The sequence below is a fragment of the Myiozetetes cayanensis genome, unplaced genomic scaffold, assembly GCF_022539395.1.
Source record: "Myiozetetes cayanensis isolate MyiCay16 unplaced genomic scaffold, myiCay2020 scf383, whole genome shotgun sequence".
Lineage (NCBI taxonomy): Eukaryota > Metazoa > Chordata > Aves > Passeriformes > Tyrannidae > Myiozetetes > Myiozetetes cayanensis.
In genome coordinates, this window is record NW_026087613.1 from 21,346 (window position 1) to 43,546 (window position 22,201).

A 22,201-nucleotide genomic window follows, 5' to 3' on the forward strand; every position below is an offset into this window, starting at 1 on the left:
GAGCCGCCTCCCCGCACACACCGAGTGCCCCGCGGCCTCGCTGCGGGCGGTGCGGGCTCTTCCCGCGGCGCGTTTGGCGCCGTACGGAGCGCTCAGCCCGCCATGGGCGCCGCCATCTTGGCGCGTCCCGCCCTCTCCCCGGCAACGCCCCCTCCTCCTCCCGCCGCTCCTCCCCGGGGCTTTCGGGAGGAAGGGGCGGCCGCAACCGCTGTGAAGCCTCACGGCTCCGCGGCCGCGAAAGGCGCGCACGGTTCGGGGAGTCCTGTGGGGAGTCTCAGGGGGTCCCGGCGCCGCCATCGCCCCCCGCCCCCCTCAGGACTCCCAAGATGGCGGCGCGCGGGCCCCGGATGTGGGCGCGGCCCCTCCCAGGATGGCGCCCCGGGGGTGGTGATGGGGGGAGAGGAATGGGGGGAAAGGACCCGGATGTCGCCATTGACACCCCGCGCGGCCCCTCCCAAGATGGCGCTGCCCGCGCTGCACAAGCGGCGCCCGCTGCCTCCTCCTGCCGCCCCCTCCGCGTTTCCCCAGAAACCCCAGAGCCCCCCGTCCCCTCCCGCCCTTACCGGGTGCGGCTCCGCTACCGCGGCGGCTCCAAGGCGGCGGAGCGGCCGGTGCCCGTGTGCGCGGGGGAGGGGTCACAAGATGGCGGCGCGCTGCTGTGGGAAAGGGGAGTCCAAGATGGCGCCGCCCGGTGCCCGGATCTTCCTCCGCCTCCTCCTCTTCCTCCTCCTCCTCGCCGCTCGCTCAAGATGGCGGCGCCTGCCCGGGGCGGGAGCGCAGCTGTAGGAGCCCCTCCGCGCCCCCCCGTTAACCTCGCCGGTCCCGCCGCCCTCCCCGCGCTCCCCTCCCGGGGCAGCCCCGATGGCGGCGCCCCCAAGATGGCGCGGGGCGGGAGAACCCGCGGCGGCCCCAAGATGGCGGCGGCCGCGGGACCCGGATGCGCCGCTCGCCCCGCGCCGCTCCGCCGCCGCCCCGCACCTCCAGCCGCCCGCCGCCCGCAACAGCGCGCGCGCCGCTCCGCGCCGCCGTCCGCCGCTCTCTCCGAGCCGCCGCCGCCGCGCTGAAAAGCCGAGAAGGGCCCGCCCGCCGCGCCGGCTACTGGCGCTTGGGAGCCGCCATTTTGGACGCGTCTCCTCCACCCGCCACAAAGATGGCGCCCGCCAGGCCCCGGATAGTGGCGCTCAACGGCCGCGGAGGGCACTGCGCAGGCGCGCACGCTTAGGGGTGGGCGGGGCAGCGCATGCGTCGCCCCGCCCCTTTCGCAGCGCGTGCGCTTTGCCCCCTCCCGCTCCTCACGGAGGATTTTGGGGGCAAAGACCCCAAATTGGAGATTTTTGACCCTCCCGGGACCCCAAAAACGCTGCTGGGGGAGGGAGGGGGGTGAAGGGACCCCTCAGGGCAGGGCCGAACTGGGGGTGGAGGGGTTTTGGGGAGGTTTGGGGGGGATTTGGAGGATTTTAGGGGATTTGAGGGGGATTTGGGTCTGCCCCCCCAAAACGCGGCCTCAGGTGTGAAACGTCCCCCCCCAGGTGTGACAATAAACGCTCCGGTGTGACAATGACCCTCCTAGAAGGGCCGGGGGGAGGGGCTGCTGGTTTTTGCGGAGGTCCCGTGACCCCTTTTTGGGGGTCTGTGAGGTCCCAGTGCCCATTTGGGGCATCCCAGTAGCCATTTGGGGGGCCCAGTTGGAATTTTGGGGTCCCGGTGTCCCCTCACCACCTTTTGGTGGTCCCTGTTGGGGGGAGGGTCCCACTGCAGCCCCCCCAAATCCCCCCCCGGGCCAGTTTTGGGGGTCCCGGGGGGTCCCAGGAGGCTCTTGGGGGTCCGTCAGAGGCTGTTTGGGAGCCCCTCCCCTTCCAGTTTTGGGGTCCATCCCCCCCATTTTGGGCTTCACCCCCCAATTTTGGGGTTCACTTCCCCCCTTTGGCATTTTGGGTTCCCCCAAGACCCCCGAGCCCCCAAACACCCCCATGGGGCCCCTCAGGAACCCCAAAGCCCCTTAGAGCCCCCCCGGGACCCCCAAAATCTCCACAGGGACCCCCAAACCATCCAGTGTCCCCTGCACCCAGACCTGCTGCCTCCCAGTCCATCCCAGTCCCTCCCAGTGCCATCCCAGTCCATCACAGCCTATCCCAGTCTGTCCCAGTGCCCTCCCAACCCATCCCACTCCTCTCCAGTCCAACCTGGTCACTCCCAGTGCCATCCCACTCCATTCCAGTCCCTCCCAGTGCCCTCCCAGTCCTCTCTAGTCCATCCCGGTCACTCCCATTCCATCCCAGTCCTTCCCAGTCCCTCCCAGTGACATCTCAGTCCTCTCCAGTCCATCCCAGTGCCCTCCCAGTCCTCTCCAGTCCATCCTGGTCACTCTCAGTCCTTCCTATTCCCTCCCAGTGCCATCCCAGTCTGTCCCAGTGCCCTCCCATTCGACCCCTCCATCCCGATGGAAGCCCCGCCCCTTTCCAGCCCCGCCCCCTCCTCCCAAACCACGCCCCCCGCTCCGAGGCGCCCCCTGGCGGCAGCGCCCCCCCCTCGCAGCGCGGCGGAAGCCCCGCCCACCCCCACGGTTACCGGGGCAACGGCCGCCATCTTGAGTGTGGCGGGACCGCCCCCGGGGGCGGGGGCCTGTGAAATGACGTCATTGCAACGATGACGTCATCATTCGGGCCATGACGTCACAGCTGTCAGGACACCCCCGGGAGGAGGGGAGGGGACACACCCGGGCCCCTGTGAGGTCACAAGAGAGGATCCAGTGACATCACCAGGGATCCAGTGATGTCATCACTGGGATCAATGACATCACCCTGGAGTCCCAGTGATGTCATCAGGTGATCCAGTGACGTCACCTGGGAATCCTGTGATGTTACCGGGGGGGATCTGGGATCCACAGGGCCCCCCCAAAATCCCCCCAACTTCTCCCCGGGGATATTTGGGACCCTCTGACACCGTGGGGGGTGGGGCGGGATCTGCTGGAGCCTCATGGGAAGATCCAGGACCCCCTGCCCGGGATCCAGTGACATCACACGGGGGAGGGGAGGGACTGGAGACCCCCAACCCTGACCCCCCCCACGGAGCCACCAGAGATCCACCCGGACCACGTGGTGGGATCTGGGACCCACTGGAGCCATGGGGGGCCCCACAGGGGTCTCGAGGCCAACCCAAAGAAGCATCAGAGGCCAAGGTGGGGCTGGGGGGGTCTCAGGAGCCCGGGGGGGTCTCAGGGCTGATGAAAGAGGTGGATCTGGGGGAATTCGGGGGGTCTGGGGGTCCCCAGGGGGGTCCTGGGGCCGAGGAAAGAGACGCAGGAGGCCGAGGTGGATCTGGGGGTTTTGGGGGTCCCCGGGGGGGTCCCAAGTGGGTCTGGGGGGATTTGGGGGTCCCCGGGGGGGTCCCGGGGCCAAGGAAAGAGGCTCGGGAGGCCGAGGTGGGTCTGGGGGATTTGGGGTCCCGGGGGTCCCAGGTGGGTCGGGGGGATTTGGGGGTCCCCGGGGCTGATGAAAGAGGCTCGGGAGGCCGAGGTGGGTCTGGGGAATTTGGGGGTCCCCAGGGGGTCCCAGGTGGGTCTGGGGGATTTGGGGTCCTTGAGGGGTCCCAGGGCTGATGAAAGAGGCTCGGGAGGCCGAGAGTGGGTCTGGGGGATTTGGGGTGGTCTGGGGGTCCCGGGGCGGTCCCGGGGCCGAGGAAAGAGTCTCGGGAGGCCGAGGTGGGTTACACAGATTTATAATCGCTGGATCACGCGCAGCAGCAGCAGCAGCAGCACAGACACAGACCCGGGGGGGCCGGGGGCGGCGCCGCGGGACCCCGAAACAACCGACACCGAGGGCTTCTCGGAACTTTATAAGGCAAAACGTCTCCGCGTGACTCGAGAGAATAAATAGGTGCAGGGGGTCCCCACCCCACCCCCTGCAGGGCCCCCGAGACCCTCCCCCACTCTGGGACAGGCCCCCACACACACACCGGGTTTGCTCTGTCCGGGCCGCCCCTCCCCGTTATTGCCATGAGGAGCCGGGGTGGGGAGGGCACCCCGAGGGGGTTGGAAGAACAGGGGGACACGGGGGGACCCCAGGAGTGACCCCTCCCCGGGCAGGTAAAGTGCAGGATGGGGACCCCTCCCTCCCCCTTGGGACGGGACACGTGGCTGGTGGGGGAGGGGTGGGCAGGGGGCAGGGATTGAGACCGGACCCCCCCACCCCAAACAAAGGGATCCCCCGCCTGTGCTTGCTCCTGATTGGCTGCAGACCAGATCCCGCCCCTGTAATCCTCACTCCTGATTGGCTGCAGACCAGATCCCTTCCCTGCCATCCTCACTCCTGATTGGCTGCAGACCAGATCCCTCCTCTGCAATTCTCATTTCTGATTGGCTGCAGACCAGATCCCTCCCCTGCAATCTTCAATCCTGATTGGCTCCAGATCAGATCCCTTCCCTGCCATCCTCACTCCTGATTGGTTCTGGAGCAGATCCCACCCCTGCAATGCTCAATCCTGATTGGCTCCAAACCCGACCCCTCCCCTGTCTGTGCTCACTCCTGATTGGCTCTGGACCAGATCTCTCCCACTCATGATTGGCTCCAAACCCGACCCCTCCCCTGTCTGTGCTCACTCCTGATTGGCTCTGGACCACATATCTCCCACTCATGATTGGCTCCACACCAGACCCCACCCACTCCTGCAGCCTGTCCCGATTGGCCGTGACCGGATCCCACCCAAGGCAGATCAACTCCCCACTGGATGGGGCTGGACCGGCCCCTCCAATCCGAAGCCACTCCCGATTGGATCGTGGCCGGATCCCACCTCGACCTGGAGTCGCTCCTGGGGCCGGATCCAACCCCGCCCCCACAGGATCCCGGCCCCGCCCCCAGCTCCTGATTGGACGGTGTCCAACCCCCTCTGATTCCTGACTGGTCCAGACTTGATCCCACCTCAATCCGGAGGGACCCGGCCTGGCCCCACCCCCATGTGCATCCCCCTCCCGATTGGTCGGGCACCGGATCCACCCCCGCCAGTGCCGCTCCCCATTGGCTGCAGACCTGGCCCCGCCCCTGTGCTGAGTCACTCCTGATTGGCCTGAGGCCTGGCCCCACCCCCCGAGCGCCGCTCCTGATTGGCTCAGGGCCGGATCCCAGCTGAACCCAAAGCTGCTCCTGATTGGCTGCCAAGCAGATCCCGCTCCAATGGAGACCCTCTGATTGGCCAAAGCCCAGGTCCCACCCCTTCTGATTGGCCCGAGAGCTGCTGCCTCCTGATTGGCTCCACACTGGATCCCAAACGAACCGAAAGCTGCTGATTGGCTCGAAATCAGAGCCCAACTCAACCGAGTCGCTCCTGATTGGCTCGAGACCGGATCCCGCCCCTCCTGATTGGCTCAGCGCTGGATCCCAGCCCAACTCAAAGCTGCCCCTGATTGGTTCTCAGACCGTACCCCGCCCCCGCCACGCCGCCCCTTCCTGATTGGCTCCACGCTGGATCCCCGCCGCTCCCGATTGGCCGCAGACTCGCTCGCTCCCGCCCCCTCAGCAGCGCCGCTCCCCATTGGACGGCGGCCGGATCCGGCCCCGCCCCTGCCGCCGCCCCTCCTTAGTGCAAATGGTTCCCACGGGCGGAAAACGCGGAACGGAACTGGAAGAACGAGAAAAGCGGCGCCGGGAGGGGGGGGAAGACGCGACCCCGACCCCCCGCCACCCCACACCCTCTGCCCGGCCTTGGGGGCCCGGATGAAACCCCCTTCAGAGACCAAAGTGCAAAGTGGGGGTCCCGCGGCCCTCGCTGTGCTTGTCGGTAATAAAAACTGGGGGGGTTGGGGCGGTTGGGAGTGGGCTGGGGGCTGCTCTGCCCTCGTGGGGGTGGGGGAGGGGCCGGGGGGCCCGTCCGTGCGTCCGTCGGTCCGTCTGTCCGTGCGGTGACGTCACAGTCAGCTGACCCGCTCGGGCACAGGCGTCCGCGTGTCGACGGGCTCGTCGCGGGCCGGGGGCAGCGGCACGGCCGCGCTGGGGGGCGGCGCCGACGAGGACGAGGAGGGCGAGGAAGAGGAAGAGGAGGAAGAGGAGGAGGACGAGGAGGAGGCAGAGTCTTTGTGCTCGGGCTCCCTCGGTGTTTGTAGGGCGCCGGGGGCGGCGGCGGCGGCGGGGGGCTGAGTCTTAGGGGCTCCTTGGCGCAGCCGTCGGGGCCGCGGGGCCCCCTCTGCTCCGCACACCCCGTCCCGCTCAAGTCCTGGGGGCGGCGGCGGGGGCGGCGCCGGGAGGCGGTGCTGGCGCTGTCCCTTGGGGGCTCGGGGCGGCGGCGGAGGGCGGCGGCGGCGTGGGCGGCGGCGCCGGGGGCCCCGCGGCCCTTGGGACTGCCCTCCTGCTGCGCCGGCCGGGGCTGCGGGCGCTGCGGGGACCCCGCGCCCCGGGGGGGGTCGGGGGGGGCCGCGCCGAAGCCGCCGCCGCGGCCGCCGCCGAAGCCGCCGCCGACTCCACCACCACCGTCTCCCTCGTCTTCCTCTTCTTGATGGGCAGCACCGTCTCCTGCACGGCGGGGGGGGCGGCCGCCTTCTTGTCGGGGCCGCCGGGCCCCCCTGGCCCCGCGGCGCCCGCGGGTTTGCGGCCGCGCTTCTTGGGCACGGCCGGGCTGTCGGGCTCGGCGCGGCGCTTGCGGCCCGGCCGGCGCGGCGCCGGGGGGGCGGCGGGGCCCGGCTGCCCCGGCGAGAACGGCATCTTCACCAGCAGCTTCCCGGGGGGCTTCTCCAGCGCCCGCTTGGCCTGGCCGCCCCCCCCTTCGGCCGCCGGAGCCGCCGAAGCCGCCGCCTTGGGCCGGGAGCCGCCGCTGCCCTTGGGCCGCCCCCGGCCGCGGCCCGTCCCGGGGCCCTTGGGCGATTTGGGCTTCTTGGGGGGTCGCTGCTCGCGGCGCGAGGGGCTCCCGCGCCCCGTCACCGTGAAGTCGAAGTCGTTGGGGTCCAGCGAGGTGTCCCCCACCTTCTCGAAGTAGGCGATCAGCTCCACCTTGGAGCGGAAGGCTTTTCCCTGCGGGCTGGGGGAGGGAGAAAAGGGACGGTCAGCGCCGGCCGGCGGGACCCCCACCCCGAGCGGAGCCCCCTCCCCGAGCCCCCCGGCACTCACTTGATCAGGTACACGTCGTACTTGCCGGCCGAGCGCCCCGACTTGCGCTGCTTGAGCTTGCGGGTCCAGCCCTCGGGCAGCGTGGGGTCGTCGTACATGGGCCCGCGGTCGCGGATGATGGAGCGGCGCTGCTTGGGCGACGCCGACGCCTCGGGCGCCGCGGGGGCCGCCCCGGCCCCCTCCGAGCTCTCGGCCTTGCCGGCCTCGGCGGGCTCGGCCGCGGGCTGCGCCGGCTCCGGCTCCTTCCGCTCCTTCTTCACCTTCTTGGCCTTGGGCGGCCGCTGCAGGTTCTCCTCGGCCTTCTCCTCGCTGCGGGGAGAGAGAGCGGGGTCAGGGGTGGGGACACATGTGGGGACACACGGACACAATCCCTGGACACAGCCCGGGTCAGGGGTGGGTACACGGACACAGGGACACAACCCCTGGACACAGCCCAGGTCAGGGGTGGGTACACGGACAGAGGGACACAGGGACATGGGGACACAGCCCAGGTCAGGGGTGGGTACAGAGACATATGGAAACGGTCCTTGGACACAGCACAGGTCAGGGGTGGGCAGGCGGATACAGGGACACAGGGACAGAGGAGCACGGCTCAGGGGTGGATTAATGGACAGAGGGACACAGGGACACAACCCCTGGACACAGCCCAGGTCAGGGGTGGGTACACAGACACATGGACACAGGGACACAGCCTGGGTCAGTGGTGGGTACACAGACACATGGACACGGTCCCTGGACACAGCCCGGGTCAGAGGTGGGTACATGGACACAGGGACACGGCCCTGTGGGACCCTGGACACAGCATGGGGCAGTGGTGGGCACGCGGACACACGGACACGGCCCTACAGGATCTCAGGCACAGAGCGGGTCAGTGCTGGACACACGGACACACGGACATGGCCCTGCAGGAGCCTGGACACTGCACAGGTCAGTGCTGGACACAAAGACACATGGACATGGTCCTGCAGGAGCCTGGACACTGCACAGGTCAGTGCTGGACACACGGACACATGGACATGGTGCTGTAAGAGCCTGGACACTGCACAGGTCAGTGCTGGACACACGGACACACGGACATGGCCCTGCAGGAGCCTGGACACTGCACAGGTCAGTGCTGGACACACGGACACATGGACATGGCCCTGCAGGAGCCTGGACACTGCACAGGTCAGTGCTGGACACACGGACACATGGACATGGTCCTGCAAGAGCCTGGACACTGCACGGGTCAGTGCTGGACACACGGACACCGACGGACAGACGGACGCAGCCCCACAGGTCTCTGGACACAGGGTGGGTCAGCACTGGACACACGGACACAGCCCCAGTACCCCAGTCAATGCCGGACACATGGACACCAATGGATGCCGATGGACACGGCTCTGCCACTCTTCAGAGTGACAGACAGACGGACAGAGGCCCACAGGTCCCTGGACACAGAGTGGGTCAGAGCCGGACACACAGACATCGATGGACACATGGACACGGCCCCAATCAGTGCTGGACACACGGACACCGACGGACACACGAACACAATCCCAGTGCTGCAGTCAGTGCTGGACACACGGACACTGACGGACACCGATGGACACCAACGGACACGGCCCCGCCGCTCCTTGGACTGACAGACAGATGGACACGGCCCTGCAAGTCCCTGGACCCAGAGTAGGTCAGCACTGGACACACGGACATCGATGGACACACAGACATGGCCCCGCTCCTCCTCAAAATTGATGGACAGACAGACATGGCCCTAAAGGTCCCTGGGCACAGAGCAGGTCAGCGCTGGACACACGGACACGGGGTCAGTCAGTGCTGGACACACCGACACCGACGGACACACGGACACAGCCCCAGTGCCCCAGTCAGTGCCGGACACACCGACACCGACGGACACACGGACACAGGCCCAGTGCCCCAGTCAGTGCTGGACACACGGACACCGACGGACACACGGACACCACCGGACACACGGACATGGCCCCGCCACTCCTTGGACTGATGGACAGATGGACATGGCCCTGCAGGTCCCTGAACACAGAGCAGGTCAGTGCTGGACACACTGACACTGACGGACACACGGACACCGACGGACACACGGACACCGACGGACACCGCCAGCCAAGGCCCCACAACTGCCAGGACAGCGGTGCCAGAACGGGGAGAAACGGCGCGGGATTGGGCAAAGTGCGGGAAGGGACCGTCCTGTGTCCCATCCCAGAGGGAAGGGCGGGAGGAGGAGGAGGAGGAGGAGGAGGAGGAGGAGGAGGAGGAGGAGGAGGAGGAGGAGGAAGAGGAGGAGGAGGAGGAAGGAGGGGGGACGGCCCGTGCCGGGCGGGAATTACGGCTGTGCTGGGCAAACATTCCCCTGGTGGGATAAAAGAGCCCAGTGAGGGGGTCAGGGGGGGCCTGGACACCCCCTCCCCTTCCCTGAGGCCTCGTCCCAGCACAGCCACACGAGGGTCCAACAGCCCCGTGACCCCCAAAAACAGCCCCGGGGGGCTCCGGGGGGTCCCTGCCCAGGGGCTCGGGGGTCCCAGGGGGTCCTCGGGGTGGTGCCCGGCTGGTGGTGGCACTGGGGGCTCGGCTGTGGGTGTCACCACACCCTGGGACCCCTCACTGGTGTCACCACCGGGCGCGGGGACGGGACGTGCCCCGCAGGGGTCCCTCGGGCACAGCCCCCTGTGGTGGGGGGGGTGTTTGGGGGTCCTGGTGGGACCCCTCATTGGTGTTGCCGCCGTGGGGGTCCCGTCCTGGCAACGAAACACAGACAGGTGAGGCTGGGGGGGATGTGAGACCCCCGGGGGTGGCTCCTGACGGTGCCCCTTGATGGGGGGGTGGGTCGCAGCCCCCCATGACGGCCCTGGGGGGGTCTCATCCAGCGCTGGGGGGTCCCCATGGAGTTGGGGGTCCCAGCAGTGCCATCCCCCATCCCTGTCCCATCAGAGCCGGGATCAGGAGCCCCCCCTGCCGACCCCCGACCCCTCCCAAACCCTCCCCATTCACGGAGGGCACTACTGGGACCCCCGGGGACCCCCCAGGGACCCTCCCAGGGACCCCCGGATGGTGGTGGGAGCCCCCCGTGCCCCAGGGAGGGTATTGGGGTCTGGCACAGCCCCCCCTGATGGGGGGGATGTTGGGGGGAACATCGGGGTCCCCACAGTGCCGGGATCTGGTGGGGACTCCCCTGACAGAGCTGTGGGACCAAGACCCCCCGCCCTGGGTGATGCTGAGGGACCCCCGGACCCTCCAGCGGTGCCGCTGAGGGTCCCGGGATGGCCCTGGGGGTCTTGGGGGGTCTGGGATGGCCCTGGGGGTCAGGCGGGTTTGGGATGGCCCTGGGGGTCTCAGGGGTCTCAGGGGAGTTTGGGATGGCCCTGGGGGTCTCAGGGGTCTCAGAGCAGGTGTGAGTGGCACAGTGAGGGTGGGCGTGAGCGGTCGAATTTGGAGGATTCCGGGAAAATTCCAGGGGATTCCGGCGTAATTTGGGAAATTTCGGAGCGATTTGGGGAATTTCGGGGGTAAATTGGGGAGTTTTGGGGCGATTTGGGGTGATCTGGGGTACAAACGCAGCTTTGGGGTGGTTTGGGACGGGATTTGGGGGGATTCGGGAGCGCTTGGAGGGGTCGTGGGAGTGCAGCCGTTTTGGGGCAATTTGAGGCATTTTGGGGCAATTTGAGGCGTTTTGGGGTAATTTGAGGTGTTTTTGGGGCTCAATATTCGGGGCAGTTTGGGATATTTTGGGGCAATTCCGGGTATTTTTGGGCACAGGGCGGCCACGAAGTTTTGGGTAATTTTGGGGCAATTTTTGGTATTTGGGGTGACTTGGGGTAATTTTGGGGTAACTCAGGGTAATTCGGGGCTTTTTTTTGAATTTTGGGGTAACTCTGGGTAATTCTGGGGGTAACTCAAGGTGTTTGGGGGTAACTCGGAGTGTTTCGGGGCACCGCGTGACGAGGGGATTTTGGGCCAATTTTGGGGATTTGGGGGTAATTCTGGGTAGTTTTGGGGTAACTCAGGGTATTTTGGGGCATTCTGTCATGAAGGGATTTAGGGGCAATTTGGGGGATTTTGGGGTAACTCAGGGAGTTTTTGGGGCGTCCCATAATCAGCAGTTTAGGGCAATTTTGGATATTTTTGGGCAACACATGAGCGCGACATTTTGGGCAATTTAAAGGGATTTTGGGGTGTCGGAGAGTCTTGGGGTGCAGCGTGAGCAGCAGCTTGGGGCAATTTTGGGTATTTTGGGGCGCAGCGTTTTGGGGTAATTTGAGGAGGTTTTGGGCGCCCCGTGAGCAGCAGTTTGGGGCAATTTTAGGTATTTTGGGGCACAGCGTTTTGGGGTAATTTGAGGAGGTTTTGGGCGCCCCGTGAACAGCAGTTTGGGGCAGTTTCAGATATTTTGAGGTGCAGAATTTTGGGACAATTTTGGGGATTTTGGGGTAACTCAGGGAGTTTTTGGGGCGCCCCGTGAGCACCAGTTTGAATCAGTTTGGGGTATTTTGGGGTGCAGAACAAGCCATTTTGGGGGAATTTGGGGGTAACTTGGGGAGGTTTTGGGATGTCCCATGAGCAGCACTTTGAGGTTATTTTGGGGTGCAGCATTTTGGGTAACTCAGGGACTTTTTGGGGTGTCCCGTGAACAGCAGTTTGGGGTAATTTTGGGCATTCTGGGGCGCAGAATTTTGGGGATTTTGGGGTAACTCGGGGGTTTTTGGGGCGCCCCGTGAACAGCAGTTTGGGGCAATTTTGGGTATTCTGGGGCACAGAATTGTGTGGCAATTTGGGGGATTTTGGGGTAAGTCGGGGAGTTTTAGGGTGCCCTGTGAGCAGTAGTTTGGAGCAATTTCTGATATTTTAGGGCACCACGTGAACGCGGCATTTTGGGCAATTTTGGGGTAACTCAGGGAGTTTTTTGAGCAGCAGTTTTGGGTATTTTGGGGTGCAGAACAAGCTGTGACATTTTGGGGGAATTTGGGGGTAACACGGGGAGTTTTGGGGGCACAGCGGGAGCAGCAGTTTGGGGCAATTTTGGGGCGCAACATTTTGGGTAACTCGGGGAGTTTTTGGAGCATCCCGTGAGCAGCAGTTTGGGGCAGTTTTGGCTATTTTGGGGCACAGAATTTTAGGACAATTTGGGGAATTTTGGGGTAAGTCGGGGAGTTTAGGGACACAGCAGGAGCAGCGTTTCGGGGCGCGGGATTTTGGGGCCATTCGGGGGATTTTTGGGTAACTCGGGGGATTTCGGGAGGGCGGCACTTTGGGACAATTTGGGGGATTTCGGGGCACGGCAGGAGCGCAGAATTTCGGGGTGACTCAAGGTGTTTTGGGGTGACTCGGGGGGTTTTGGGGTACCCCGTGAGCAGCAGTTTGGGGCAGTTTCAGGTATTTTGGGGCTCAGCATTTTGGGGTGACTCGGGGGGTTTTGGGGTGACTCGGAGTGACCGGGGGAGGGTCCCGAGGAGTTTTGGGGTGACTCGCGGGGGGGGTCTCGGGGTGATTTTGGGGGGTTTCGGGGGTCTCCCCGTGCACGGCGCGCAGGACTCGCAGAGGGTGTGTCCCGTTGTGGGGGGTCCCCGTTTCCCGTCCCACCAAGGGCGGTCCAGAGCCCCCTCCCTCCATGTGGGGCAGCCCTGGGGTCCCCGATTTGGGGGCTGTCGGGGGTGCAGCATTCGGGGGCGCAGGGGAAGGGTGTCCCCATCCCAGGGCGGCTCGAGGCGGGGCGGGGTCTCCTCGCTCCGGGGTGGGTGAGGGTGGGGGTACCCGCGGGGGTCGCGATGCCCTGCGGGGTCCCCGAGCCGGGGGCCCTTCCCGCCCCCGGGCCGGGCTCGGGGGCCGCGGCCGCTCGTGACGCACTCGCGGCGCTCACCCCCTCACCAACCCCCGCTCCCGGTTCCTGGAGGAAGGAGAGAAGGAGAAGAAGGAGGAGGAGGGGGTGTGAGGAGAGGGGGCGTGTGTGTGTGTGTGTGTGTCTGTGAGGGGGTCTCGCGCGCGCGCGGCAGCCGCTCCCCCACCTCATCTCTCTCCCCTTCCAAACCACCACAGCGCGGCCCTTCCAGCGGCTCCCCGGCGCCCGCCGCCCCCTCCCCACTCACAGCCGCCCCTCGTCGCCGCTCGGCGCCGCCGCCGCCATTTTCTTCGCAGCGAAGAACCCGCGGGGGGCGCGGGGGAGCCGTGAGGGGAGCGGGGGGCGGGGGAGGACGGGGGGCGGCCCGGGCCGAGCGGCGACGGGAACCCGGAGCGGCGCCGGCCCCGCCCCTCCGGCCGCGCCCGATTGGCCGCCGCGCCCGTCGCTCAAGGCCGGGGCGCCCCGCGATTGGCCCGCGGCTCCCGCCCCGCGGCGGGCGGGGCCGGCGCGCTCGCGCCGGGCCGTTGGAATTGGCGGAAGCGCTGTCAGTTAAGGGGCGGGGCTTCGTGAGGGGGGAGAGGCGGGGGGCGGGGCCGAGCGGAGCGCGCGCGGCCGCCCATTGGGCCCCGCGCCGGGACGCCGCGCGCTGATTGGGCGGGGGGGATGTCAGTCAGGCGGAGCGCGCGAAAGGGGCGGGGCGAGGCCCCCAAATTCCCCCCCCGCCCGGGGCTGAGAACGGTTTGAAATCCAACGGCCGTAACGGTCCGGGAGGGACACGCCCCCTTCCCGCGGGGACACGCCCACCCACCCGCGGACACGCCCTCTCGCAACGGGAACACGCCCACCCACACCGGGACACGCCCCTTCGGGGCCACGCCCGGGGCCACGCCCAGGACACGCCCAGCCCGCCCCGGGTCCTGCTGCCCCTCGGACCCGCGGGGGAACCGCGGGGACATCGCGGGGAGCTCGGGGGGTCTCGACTGTCCCCGGGTGTCCCGGGGGACCTCAGAGGGACTCACCTGTCCCCAGGCGCCTCACAGGATCCTCACCTGTCCACAGGTGTCCCGGGGGACCTCAGAGGGACTCACCTGTCCCCAGGCACCTCACAGGACCCTCACCTGTCCCCAGGTGTCCCAAGAGACCTCGGGGACCCCCAGGTGCCTTATGGGGACATCAGGATTCTCACCTGTCCTCAGGTGTCCCAGGGGGACCTCAGGCTCTTCACCTGTCCCCAGGTGTCCAAGGAGGTCCTCACCTGTCCCCAAGTGTCTCACAAACACTTCACCTGTCCCCAGGTGTCCCAGGGGGACCTCAACTGTCCCCAGGAGTCCCAGAGGGTTCTCACCTGTCCCCAGGTGTCCCAGGAGGTCCTCACCTGTCCCCAGGTGTCTCACGGGGATCCCAACCAGTAAAGCACCAGTATGAGCACCACAGCCACCAGTCCGGGGGCTGCAGCCACCAGTACAGGCACTGTAGTCAGTTCCCACTATCCCCAGTTATGGGCACCACAGCCACCAGTACAGACACTGTGGCCACCAGTCTGGGCATGACAGCCACCGACCAGTACGGGCACTGTGACCACCAGTATGGGGACAATGGCCACCAGTATGGGAGCTGTGACCACCAGTATGGGCACTGTGACCACCAGTACGGGCACTGTGACCACCAGTATGGGGACAATGGCCACCAGTACGGGAGCTGTGACCACCAGTATGAGCACTGGGGCCACCAGTCCAGGACCAGTAAGGGGGTCACGGCCCCCAGTGCAGCCCCTGGGGGGGGGGCGGGGCTACTCCCGTGTGCCCCCCCCGGGCGGGGGATGAGCGCGGATGGAGCACTAATCCCCCCTCTGGACCCCCCCGGACCCCTCCATGGGGCAGCCCCAGACCCCCCGCAGTACCCCCACACCCCCGTGTCCCCCCAAACCCCTCCCTCCATGGGGCAGCCCCAACCCCCTTTCCTCCCTCCCCACCTCACTCCCCACGGGGAAGCCCCCCGAACCTCCCCCTCAGGGAGCAGCCCCAACCCCCAAATCGCCCCCGGGACTCCTCCCACCTCCCTGCCCCCTCCCACTATGGGGCAACCCCAAGATCCCCCACAGCCCCCAACCCCCCAACGAAGCAGCCCCCGAGACCCCCCAGCCCCCAGTCCCTCAGACACCCCAGGCCCCTCAAAAACCCCGGCCCACCTCGGAGCCCCCGACCCCCAGCCCCCGGACACCCTGGACTCCCCATCCTCCTTGGGGCAGCTCCAGCCCCCGAAACCCCCTCAGATCCCCCACGGGGCAGCCCCACGAACCCCCAGCCCTCCTGGGACCACCCAAACCCCAGCCTCCAGCAAACCCCCCATGAACAGCCCACGACCTCCCCAGCCCCCGACCCCCCAGCCTCACGACCACCCCTCCAAGCCCCACGACCCTCCCCAAACTCCCCTGTCCCGTCCCCCAGTTTCCCCAGTAGGCCCCTCCGTGTCCTCCCCTCTCCCGGCCCCCTCCCCCGTTTCGGGGTCCCGCCCCAGGATTTGGGGCATCTCCGGGGATTGTCCCTAATCCCGGCGATTCCTGACCCCCGGGATTAGGGGCGCGGAGGGGTGGAGGGAGGTCGGGGGGAGGTCCCCGAGGCCCCCTGGGACATGTAGTCCCCAGAACCCCCGGGAGGGGGCGGGACCCCAAATGTACTCCGAGACCCCAAAACCCAGCGAGGGGGATTGGGGAGCACCAGAGGGTCTGGGGACACGGGGGGGACTCGGGGAGGGGTTTGGGGGCTACAGAGGGGCTCTAGGGGTACAGGGGGAGTCAGGGGGTTTGGGGTGCAGGACGAGAGTCAGAGGGGTTTTGGGGTGCCGAGGGAAGGTTCGGGAGGGTTTTGGGGTTCAGGGAGAGCCGGGGTGGGTTGGGAGATGTCGGAGGGCTCAGGAGGGAGTTTGGGGTGCCAGGGATGTCGGGAGGGGATTCGGGACGAGGAGGGATTTTGGGGTGCAGGGGGGCGTTAGAGGGGCTTGGGGTGCCAGGGGAGTCAGGAGGATTTGGGGGTAAGGGGGAGGCGCGAGGGTTAGGTGCAGGGGAGGTCAGGGGGTTGGAGGCACACGGAGGAGTCAGAGGGGTTTGGGGGTACAGGGGGTCTCTGGAGGGGTTTTGGGTGCCAGGTGGGAGTCAGGGGGTTTTGGGGTGCCGGGGAGTGTCTGAAGGGTTCTGGGACACGGGGGTGGCTCGAGGGATTTTGGGGTGCAGGTGGAGATTAGGATACTTTGGGGGTACAGGGGGATCGGGAGGGGTTTGGGGTGCAGGGCAGAGTCAAGGGGGTTGGGGTGCAGGGTGGTCCCAGGGGAGAGAATGTTGGAGGTGGAGGGTGGTCTCAGTGAGGTTTTGGGGCGCAGGGTGGTCCCAGAGGGGTTTTGGGGTGCAGGAAGGGGTCGGGAGGGTTTTGGGGTGCAGGGAGAGTCGTGGGGTTTTGGGGGGCAGGAAGGGGTCAGGAAGGTTTTGGGGCACAGGGTGGTCCCAGAGGGTTTTGGGGCACAGGGTGGTCCCAGGGGGTTTTGAGGGGCAGGAAGGGGGTCAGGAGGGTTTTGGGGGCTCAGGGTGGTCCCGGGATGGGGTGTGGGGTGCAGGGTGGTGCCGGGGAGGTTTGGGGGGCAGGAAGGGGTCAGGAAGGTTTTGGGGTGCAGGGTGGTCTCAGTGAGGTTTGGGACACAGGGTGGTCCCAGGGGGTTTTGGGGCGCAGGAAGGGGTCAGGAAGGTTTTGGGGTGCAGAGTGGTCTCAGGGGGTTTTGGGGGGCAGGAAGGGGGTCAGGGGGTTTGGGGGGCTCAGGGTGGTCCTGGATGGGGTGTGGGGGTTCAGGGTGGTCCCGGGGAGGTTTCGGGGTGCAAATGTGGGGCTCAGGCATCCTCGTGACACCCCTTGCCTGCTTTCCAGCCCCCGCCGTCCCTCGGGGGTGCTTTGGGGACACAGCAGGTCCCGGGAGGGGGAGAGGGAAGGCGGATGGGGGCGGGGGCCGCCCCTCCCTTTGTGCCTGGACCTAATTAAACCTTTAATTTTTTTTTCATTTTGGGCGGGGGGGGGAAGGTTTTCTGACGCCTCCCTGATCCCCCCCAACCCCTCTAATCGGGGGCTCGGGGTGATTAGACCCCCAAAAGCCGCCTAAGCCCGGCTTGGCCAGCGCCGGGCGCGGGATGAGCCGGGCTGAGCCGCGCTTTGCCGCCTGAGCCCCGATTAACGCCCCGCGTTTGGGGTGGGCTGGGCAGGGGGGGTCGGCCCGGCCCCATCCGCCCCCCTACCCTATAAAAAGGGTCCCTCCCGCCGTCGCCCCCCGCCCCGTGTCCGCCCTGCGCCGCCCCCCCGCCCCCAGCCATGCAGAAGCCGCGGGAGATGCGGGACGAGCTGCCCGAGGACTTCTACATCCCCATGAGCCTGGAGACCCCCAACCTGACGGCGCTGAGCCCCTTCCTGGTGCCGCAGACCCACCTGGGCAGCCCCGGCGTGTTCAAGGCCATGGCCGTGTTCATGTTCCTGCTGATCTCGCTGGGGCTGCCCATCAACGGCCTCACCATCGTCTGCACCGCCAAGTACAAGAAGCTGCGCTCGCACCTCAACTACATCCTGGTCAACCTGGCCGTGGCCAACCTGCTGGTCATCTGCGTGGGCTCCACCACCGCCTTCTACAGCTTCTCCCAGATGTACTTCGCCCTGGGGCCCACGGCCTGCAAGATCGAGGGCTTCGTCGCCACGCTCGGGGGTACCGGAGGGGGACGGCGGGGAGGGAGGGAGAGAGGGAGGGAGAGAGGAAGAGAGGGAGAGAGGGAGGGAATGGGGGTGTTGGGAGTGGGGCTTTGGGAATGGGGACGTTGGGGTAGAAGGGCGTTGTGGCCTGGAGATGTTGGGTCTGGGGATGTTGGGAGTGGGAACATTGGGAATGGGGGTGTTGGGAATGGGGACGTTGGGAATGGGGGCGTTGGGAATGGGGATGTTTGGTCTGGGGACATTGGGAATGGGGATGTTGGGAATGGGGGCGTTGGGAATGGAGGTGTTGGGAATGGGGACGTTGGGGTAGAAGGTCACCATGGTCTTGGGATGTTTGGTCTGGGAATGTGTGGGAGTGGGGATGTTGGGAATGGGAACGTTGGGAATGGGGATGTTGAAGTAGAGGGTCATCGTGGCCTGGGGATATGTGGGAATGGGGACGTTGGGAATGGTGGTGTTGGGAATGGGGACGTTGGGGTAGAAGGTCATTGTGGTCTGGGGACGTTGGGAATGGGGGCATTGGAAAGGGGATGTTGGAAATAGGGGTACTGGGAATGGGGGTGTTGGGAACAGGGACATTGGGAATGGGGACATTGAGGTAGAAGGTCATTGTGGCCTGGGGACGTTGGGAATGGGGGCATTGGGAATGGGGATGTTGGGAATAGGGGTACTGGGAATGGGGGTGTTGGGAGCAGGGACATTGGGAATGGGGACATTGAGGTAGAAGGACATTGTGGTCTGGGGATGTTGGGAATGGGGACATTGGGAATGGGGATGTTGGGAACGGGGATGTTGGGAATGGGGACATTGAGGTAGAAGGGTATTATGGTCTGGGAATGTTGGGTCTGGGGATACTGGGAATGGGGATGTTGGGAATGGGGACGTTGAGGTAGAAGGGCGTTGTGGTCTGGGAATGTTGGGTCTAGGGGCATTGGGAATGAGGATGTTGGGAGTGAGGGCGTTGGGGTAGAAAGGTCGCTATGGCCTCGAGATGTTGGATCTGGGGACGTTGGGAATGGTGACTTTGGGAATGGGGATGTTGGGAATGGGGTCATTGGAAATGGGGGCGTTGGAAATAGGGGCACTGGGAATGGGGGTGTTGGGAATGGGGGTGTTGGGAATGGGGACGTCAGGAATGGGGACGTTGGGGTAGAAGGTCACCATGCCTGGGGATGTTGGGTCTGGGGACGTTGGGATTGGGGATGTTGGGAATGGGGATGTTGGGAATGGGGACTTTGGGGTAGAAGGTCATCGTGGTCTGGGGATGTTGGGTGTGGAGACATTGGGAACGGGAATGTTGGAAAGGGGACGGTAGGAATGGGGACGTTGGGGTAGAAGACCATTGTGGTCTGGGGATGTTGGGAATGGGGATGTTGGGAATGAGAGTGTTGGGAGTGGACACGTTGGGAATGGGGATACTGGGAATGGGAGTGTTGGGAGTGGACACGTTGGGAATGGGGATGTTGGGAATGGGGACATTGAGGTAGAAGGTCATCGTGGTCTGGGGATATTGGGTCTGGAGACATTGGGATGTCACACTGTGTCCCCCTGTCCCCAGGGTTCGTGCCCCTATGGTCCCTGACCGTGGTGGCAGTGGTGTCACCCCTGTCCCCCTGTGTCCCCTGTCCCCAGGGTTCGTGCCCCTATGGTCCCTGACCGTGGTGGCAGTGGTGTCACCCGTGTCCCCTGTCCCCAGGGTTCGTGTCCCTGTGGTCCCTGGGGATGATGGGGGTGGTGGCAGTGGTGTCCCCCTGTGTCCCCTGTCCCCAGGGTTCGTGTCCCTGTGGTCCCTGGGGATGATGGGGGTGGTGGCAGTGGTGTCACCCGTGTGCTCGTCTGTCCCCAGGGTTCGTCCCCCTGTGTCCCTGGGGATGACGTGGGGTGCTGCCAGGGTGTCGGCCGTGTCCCTGCTGTGTCCCCTGTGCAGGGTTGTGTCCCTGTGGGTGCCCTGGGGCGTGGGCAGTGGTGTCAGCGGTGTCCCCGTGTCCCCTTGTCCCAGGGCCGGTGGCAGTGGTGTCACGAGTACAGTCCCTGTCCCAGGGTTCGTGGTCCCTGGTCCCCAGGGAAGTGGTGTCACCCGTGTCCCCCTGTCCCCAGGGTTCGTGTCCCTGTGGTCCCTGGGGATGATGGGGATGGCACAGGGGGGTGGTGGCAGTGGTGTCACCCGTGTCCCCTGTCCCCAGGGTTCGTGTCCCTGTGGTCCCTGACCGTGGTGGCAGTGGTGTCACCCATGTCCTCCCGTGTCCTCTGTCCCCAGGGTTCGTGTCCCTGTGGTCCCTGGCCGTGGTGGCCTTCGAGAGGTTCCTGGTGATCTGCAAACCGCTGGGGAACTTCACGTTCCGGGGCAGCCACGCCGTGCTGGGCTGTGCCATCACCTGGATCTTCAGCCTCATCGCCTCCGTGCCCCCCCTCTTCGGCTGGAGCAGGTCCGGGGGGCACGGGGGCATGGGGAGTTAGGGCAGGGGCAGTTGGGGTCCCAGGGTTTGGGGCCTAATGGCAGTTGAGGATCTCAAGGGTTTTGGGGTCCCAGGAGTTTGGGAGTCCCAAGATTTGGGGCTCTAATGGCAGTGGGGATCTCAAGGAGGTTTGGGGGTCCCAGGGGGTTGGCAGTCCCAGAAGGAGTTGAGGGTCTCAGGGGTTTGGGGTCTGATAGAGTTGGGGATCTCAGGGGAGTTGGGGTCCCAGGGGAGTTGGGGGTCTCAGGGGAGTTGGGGGTCTCAGGGATTGACGGTCCCAAGGATTTGGGGCTCTAATGGCAGCTGGGGTCTCAAGGGCATCTGGGGTCCCAGGGGAGTTGGGGTCTCAGGGGATTGGGGGTCCCAGGGGAGTTGGAAGTCCCTGGGGGTTTGGGTCTCAAAGCCCCAAGGACTTGGGACTCTAATGGCAGTTGGGGACCTCAAGGAGTTTTGGGGTCCCTGGGGTTTGGGGTCCCAGGGGAGTTGGGGGTCTCAAGGGGGTTTGGGATTCCAGTGGGAGATGGGGATCTTAAGGGTGTTTGGGGTCCTCGGGGTTTGGGGGTCCCAGGGGAGTTGGAAGTCCCAGGGGTTTGGGGCTCTAATGGCAGTTGGGGACCTCAAGGGAGTTTTGGGGTCTCCAGGGTTTGGGGGTCCCAGGGGGAGTTGGGTGTCCCATGGGGTTTGGGGTTCCCAGGGGGAGTTGGGGGTCTCAAGGGAGTTTGGGATTCCAATGGGAGCTGGGGATCTTAAGGGGGTTTGGGATCTCCGGGGTTTGGGGTCCCAGGGGAGTTGGAAGTCCCAGGGTTTTGGGGCTCTAATGGCAGTTAGGGACCTCAAGGGAGTTTTGGGGTCTCCAGGGTTTGGGGTCCCAGGGGAGTTAGGTGTCTCAAGGGGGTTTGAGGTTCCCAGGGGAGTTAGGGGTCTCAAGGGGTTTGGGATTCCAATGGGAGCTGGGGATCTTAAGAGGTTTGGGGTCCCTGGGGTTTGGGGGTCCCAGGAGAGTTAGGGTCCCAAGGACTTGGGGCTCTAATGGCAGTTGGTGACCTCAAGGGAGTTTGGGGTCCCCGGGGTTTGAGGAGTCCCAGGGGAGTTGGGGATCTCAGGGGGTTTGGGATTCCAGTGGGAGTTGGGGATCTTAAGGGGGTTTGGGGGTCCCAGTGGGAGTTGGGGGTCTCAAGAGGGTTTGGGGGTCACAGGGGGGGTTGGGGGCCATGGGTGGTTGGAGGTCCCCAGGCCATCCCAGCCCCTCCGTGTTCCCCCCCCCAAGGTACATCCCTGAGTGGCTGGACTGGGGGTCCCGGGGATGTGGGTGGATTTGGCGGTCCCAGGGGCAGTTTGGGGGTCCCGGGGCAGTTCGAGGGTCCCAGGGGCAGTTCGGGGTCCCGGGCCATCCCAGCCCCTCCTTTTGGCCCCCCCAGGTACATCCCCGAGGGGCTGCAGTGCTCGTGCGGCCCGGACTTGGGGTCCTAGGGGATGTGGAGGGATTTGGGGGTCCAGGGGTGGTTTGGGGTCCAGGGGCAGTTTGGGGTCCCAGGGCCATCCCAGCCCTCCTTTGGACCCCAGGTACATCCCCGAGGGGGCAGTTTAGGGTCCAGGGCCATCCCAGCCTCTCCTTTTGGCCCCCAGGTACATCCCCGAGGGGCTGCAGTGCTCGTGCAGCCCGGACTGGGGTCCCTGGGGATGTCAGGGGAGTTTGGGGGTCCTGGGGCAGTTTGGGGGTCCTGAGGGCCATCCCAGCCCCTCCTTTCCGGACCCCCAGGTACATCCCCGAGGGGCTGCAGTGCTCGTGCGGCCCGGACTGGGGGTCTCAGGGATGTGGGAGGTTGGGGTCCCAGGGGCAGTTTAGGGGTCCCGGGGGCAGTTCGGGGTCCTGAGGCCATCCCAGCCCCTCCTTTGGCCCCCCAGGTGCATCCCCGAGGGCTGCAGTGCTCGTGCAGCCCTGTACTGGGAGTCCTGGGGATGTGGGGGTTTGGGGTCCCGGGGCAGTCTGGGGTCCTGGGGCCATCCCAGCCCCTCCTTTGGCTCCCCCAGGTACATCCCCGAGGGGGCTGCAGTGCTCGTGCGGCCCGG

General features: G+C 66.0%; 2 protein-coding genes across 2 annotated transcripts; one reads left to right on the forward strand and one right to left on the reverse strand.

The window, feature by feature from the left end:
- Window positions 1-5,863: 5,863 nt before the first annotated feature.
- Window positions 5,864-13,241, reverse strand: LOC126646733 (methyl-CpG-binding protein 2-like). Its single transcript, XM_050328252.1, is given in 6 exon segments — window positions 5,864-6,204; window positions 6,263-6,750; window positions 6,752-6,788; window positions 6,791-7,002; window positions 7,092-7,400; window positions 13,187-13,241. Coding segments are annotated over 6 exon segments (1,383 nt in total). The 5' UTR covers window positions 13,225-13,241; the 3' UTR covers window positions 5,864-5,905.
- A 1,244-nt stretch (window positions 13,242-14,485) lies between these two features.
- LOC126646734 (blue-sensitive opsin-like) lies at window positions 14,486-21,601 on the forward strand. Its single transcript, XM_050328253.1, has 4 exons — window positions 14,486-14,681; window positions 17,224-17,670; window positions 19,933-20,101; window positions 21,550-21,601. Exons 1-4 carry the CDS (start codon window positions 14,486-14,488, stop codon window positions 21,599-21,601), a joined length of 864 nt encoding a protein of 287 aa, XP_050184210.1.
- Window positions 21,602-22,201: the final 600 nt, after the last annotated feature.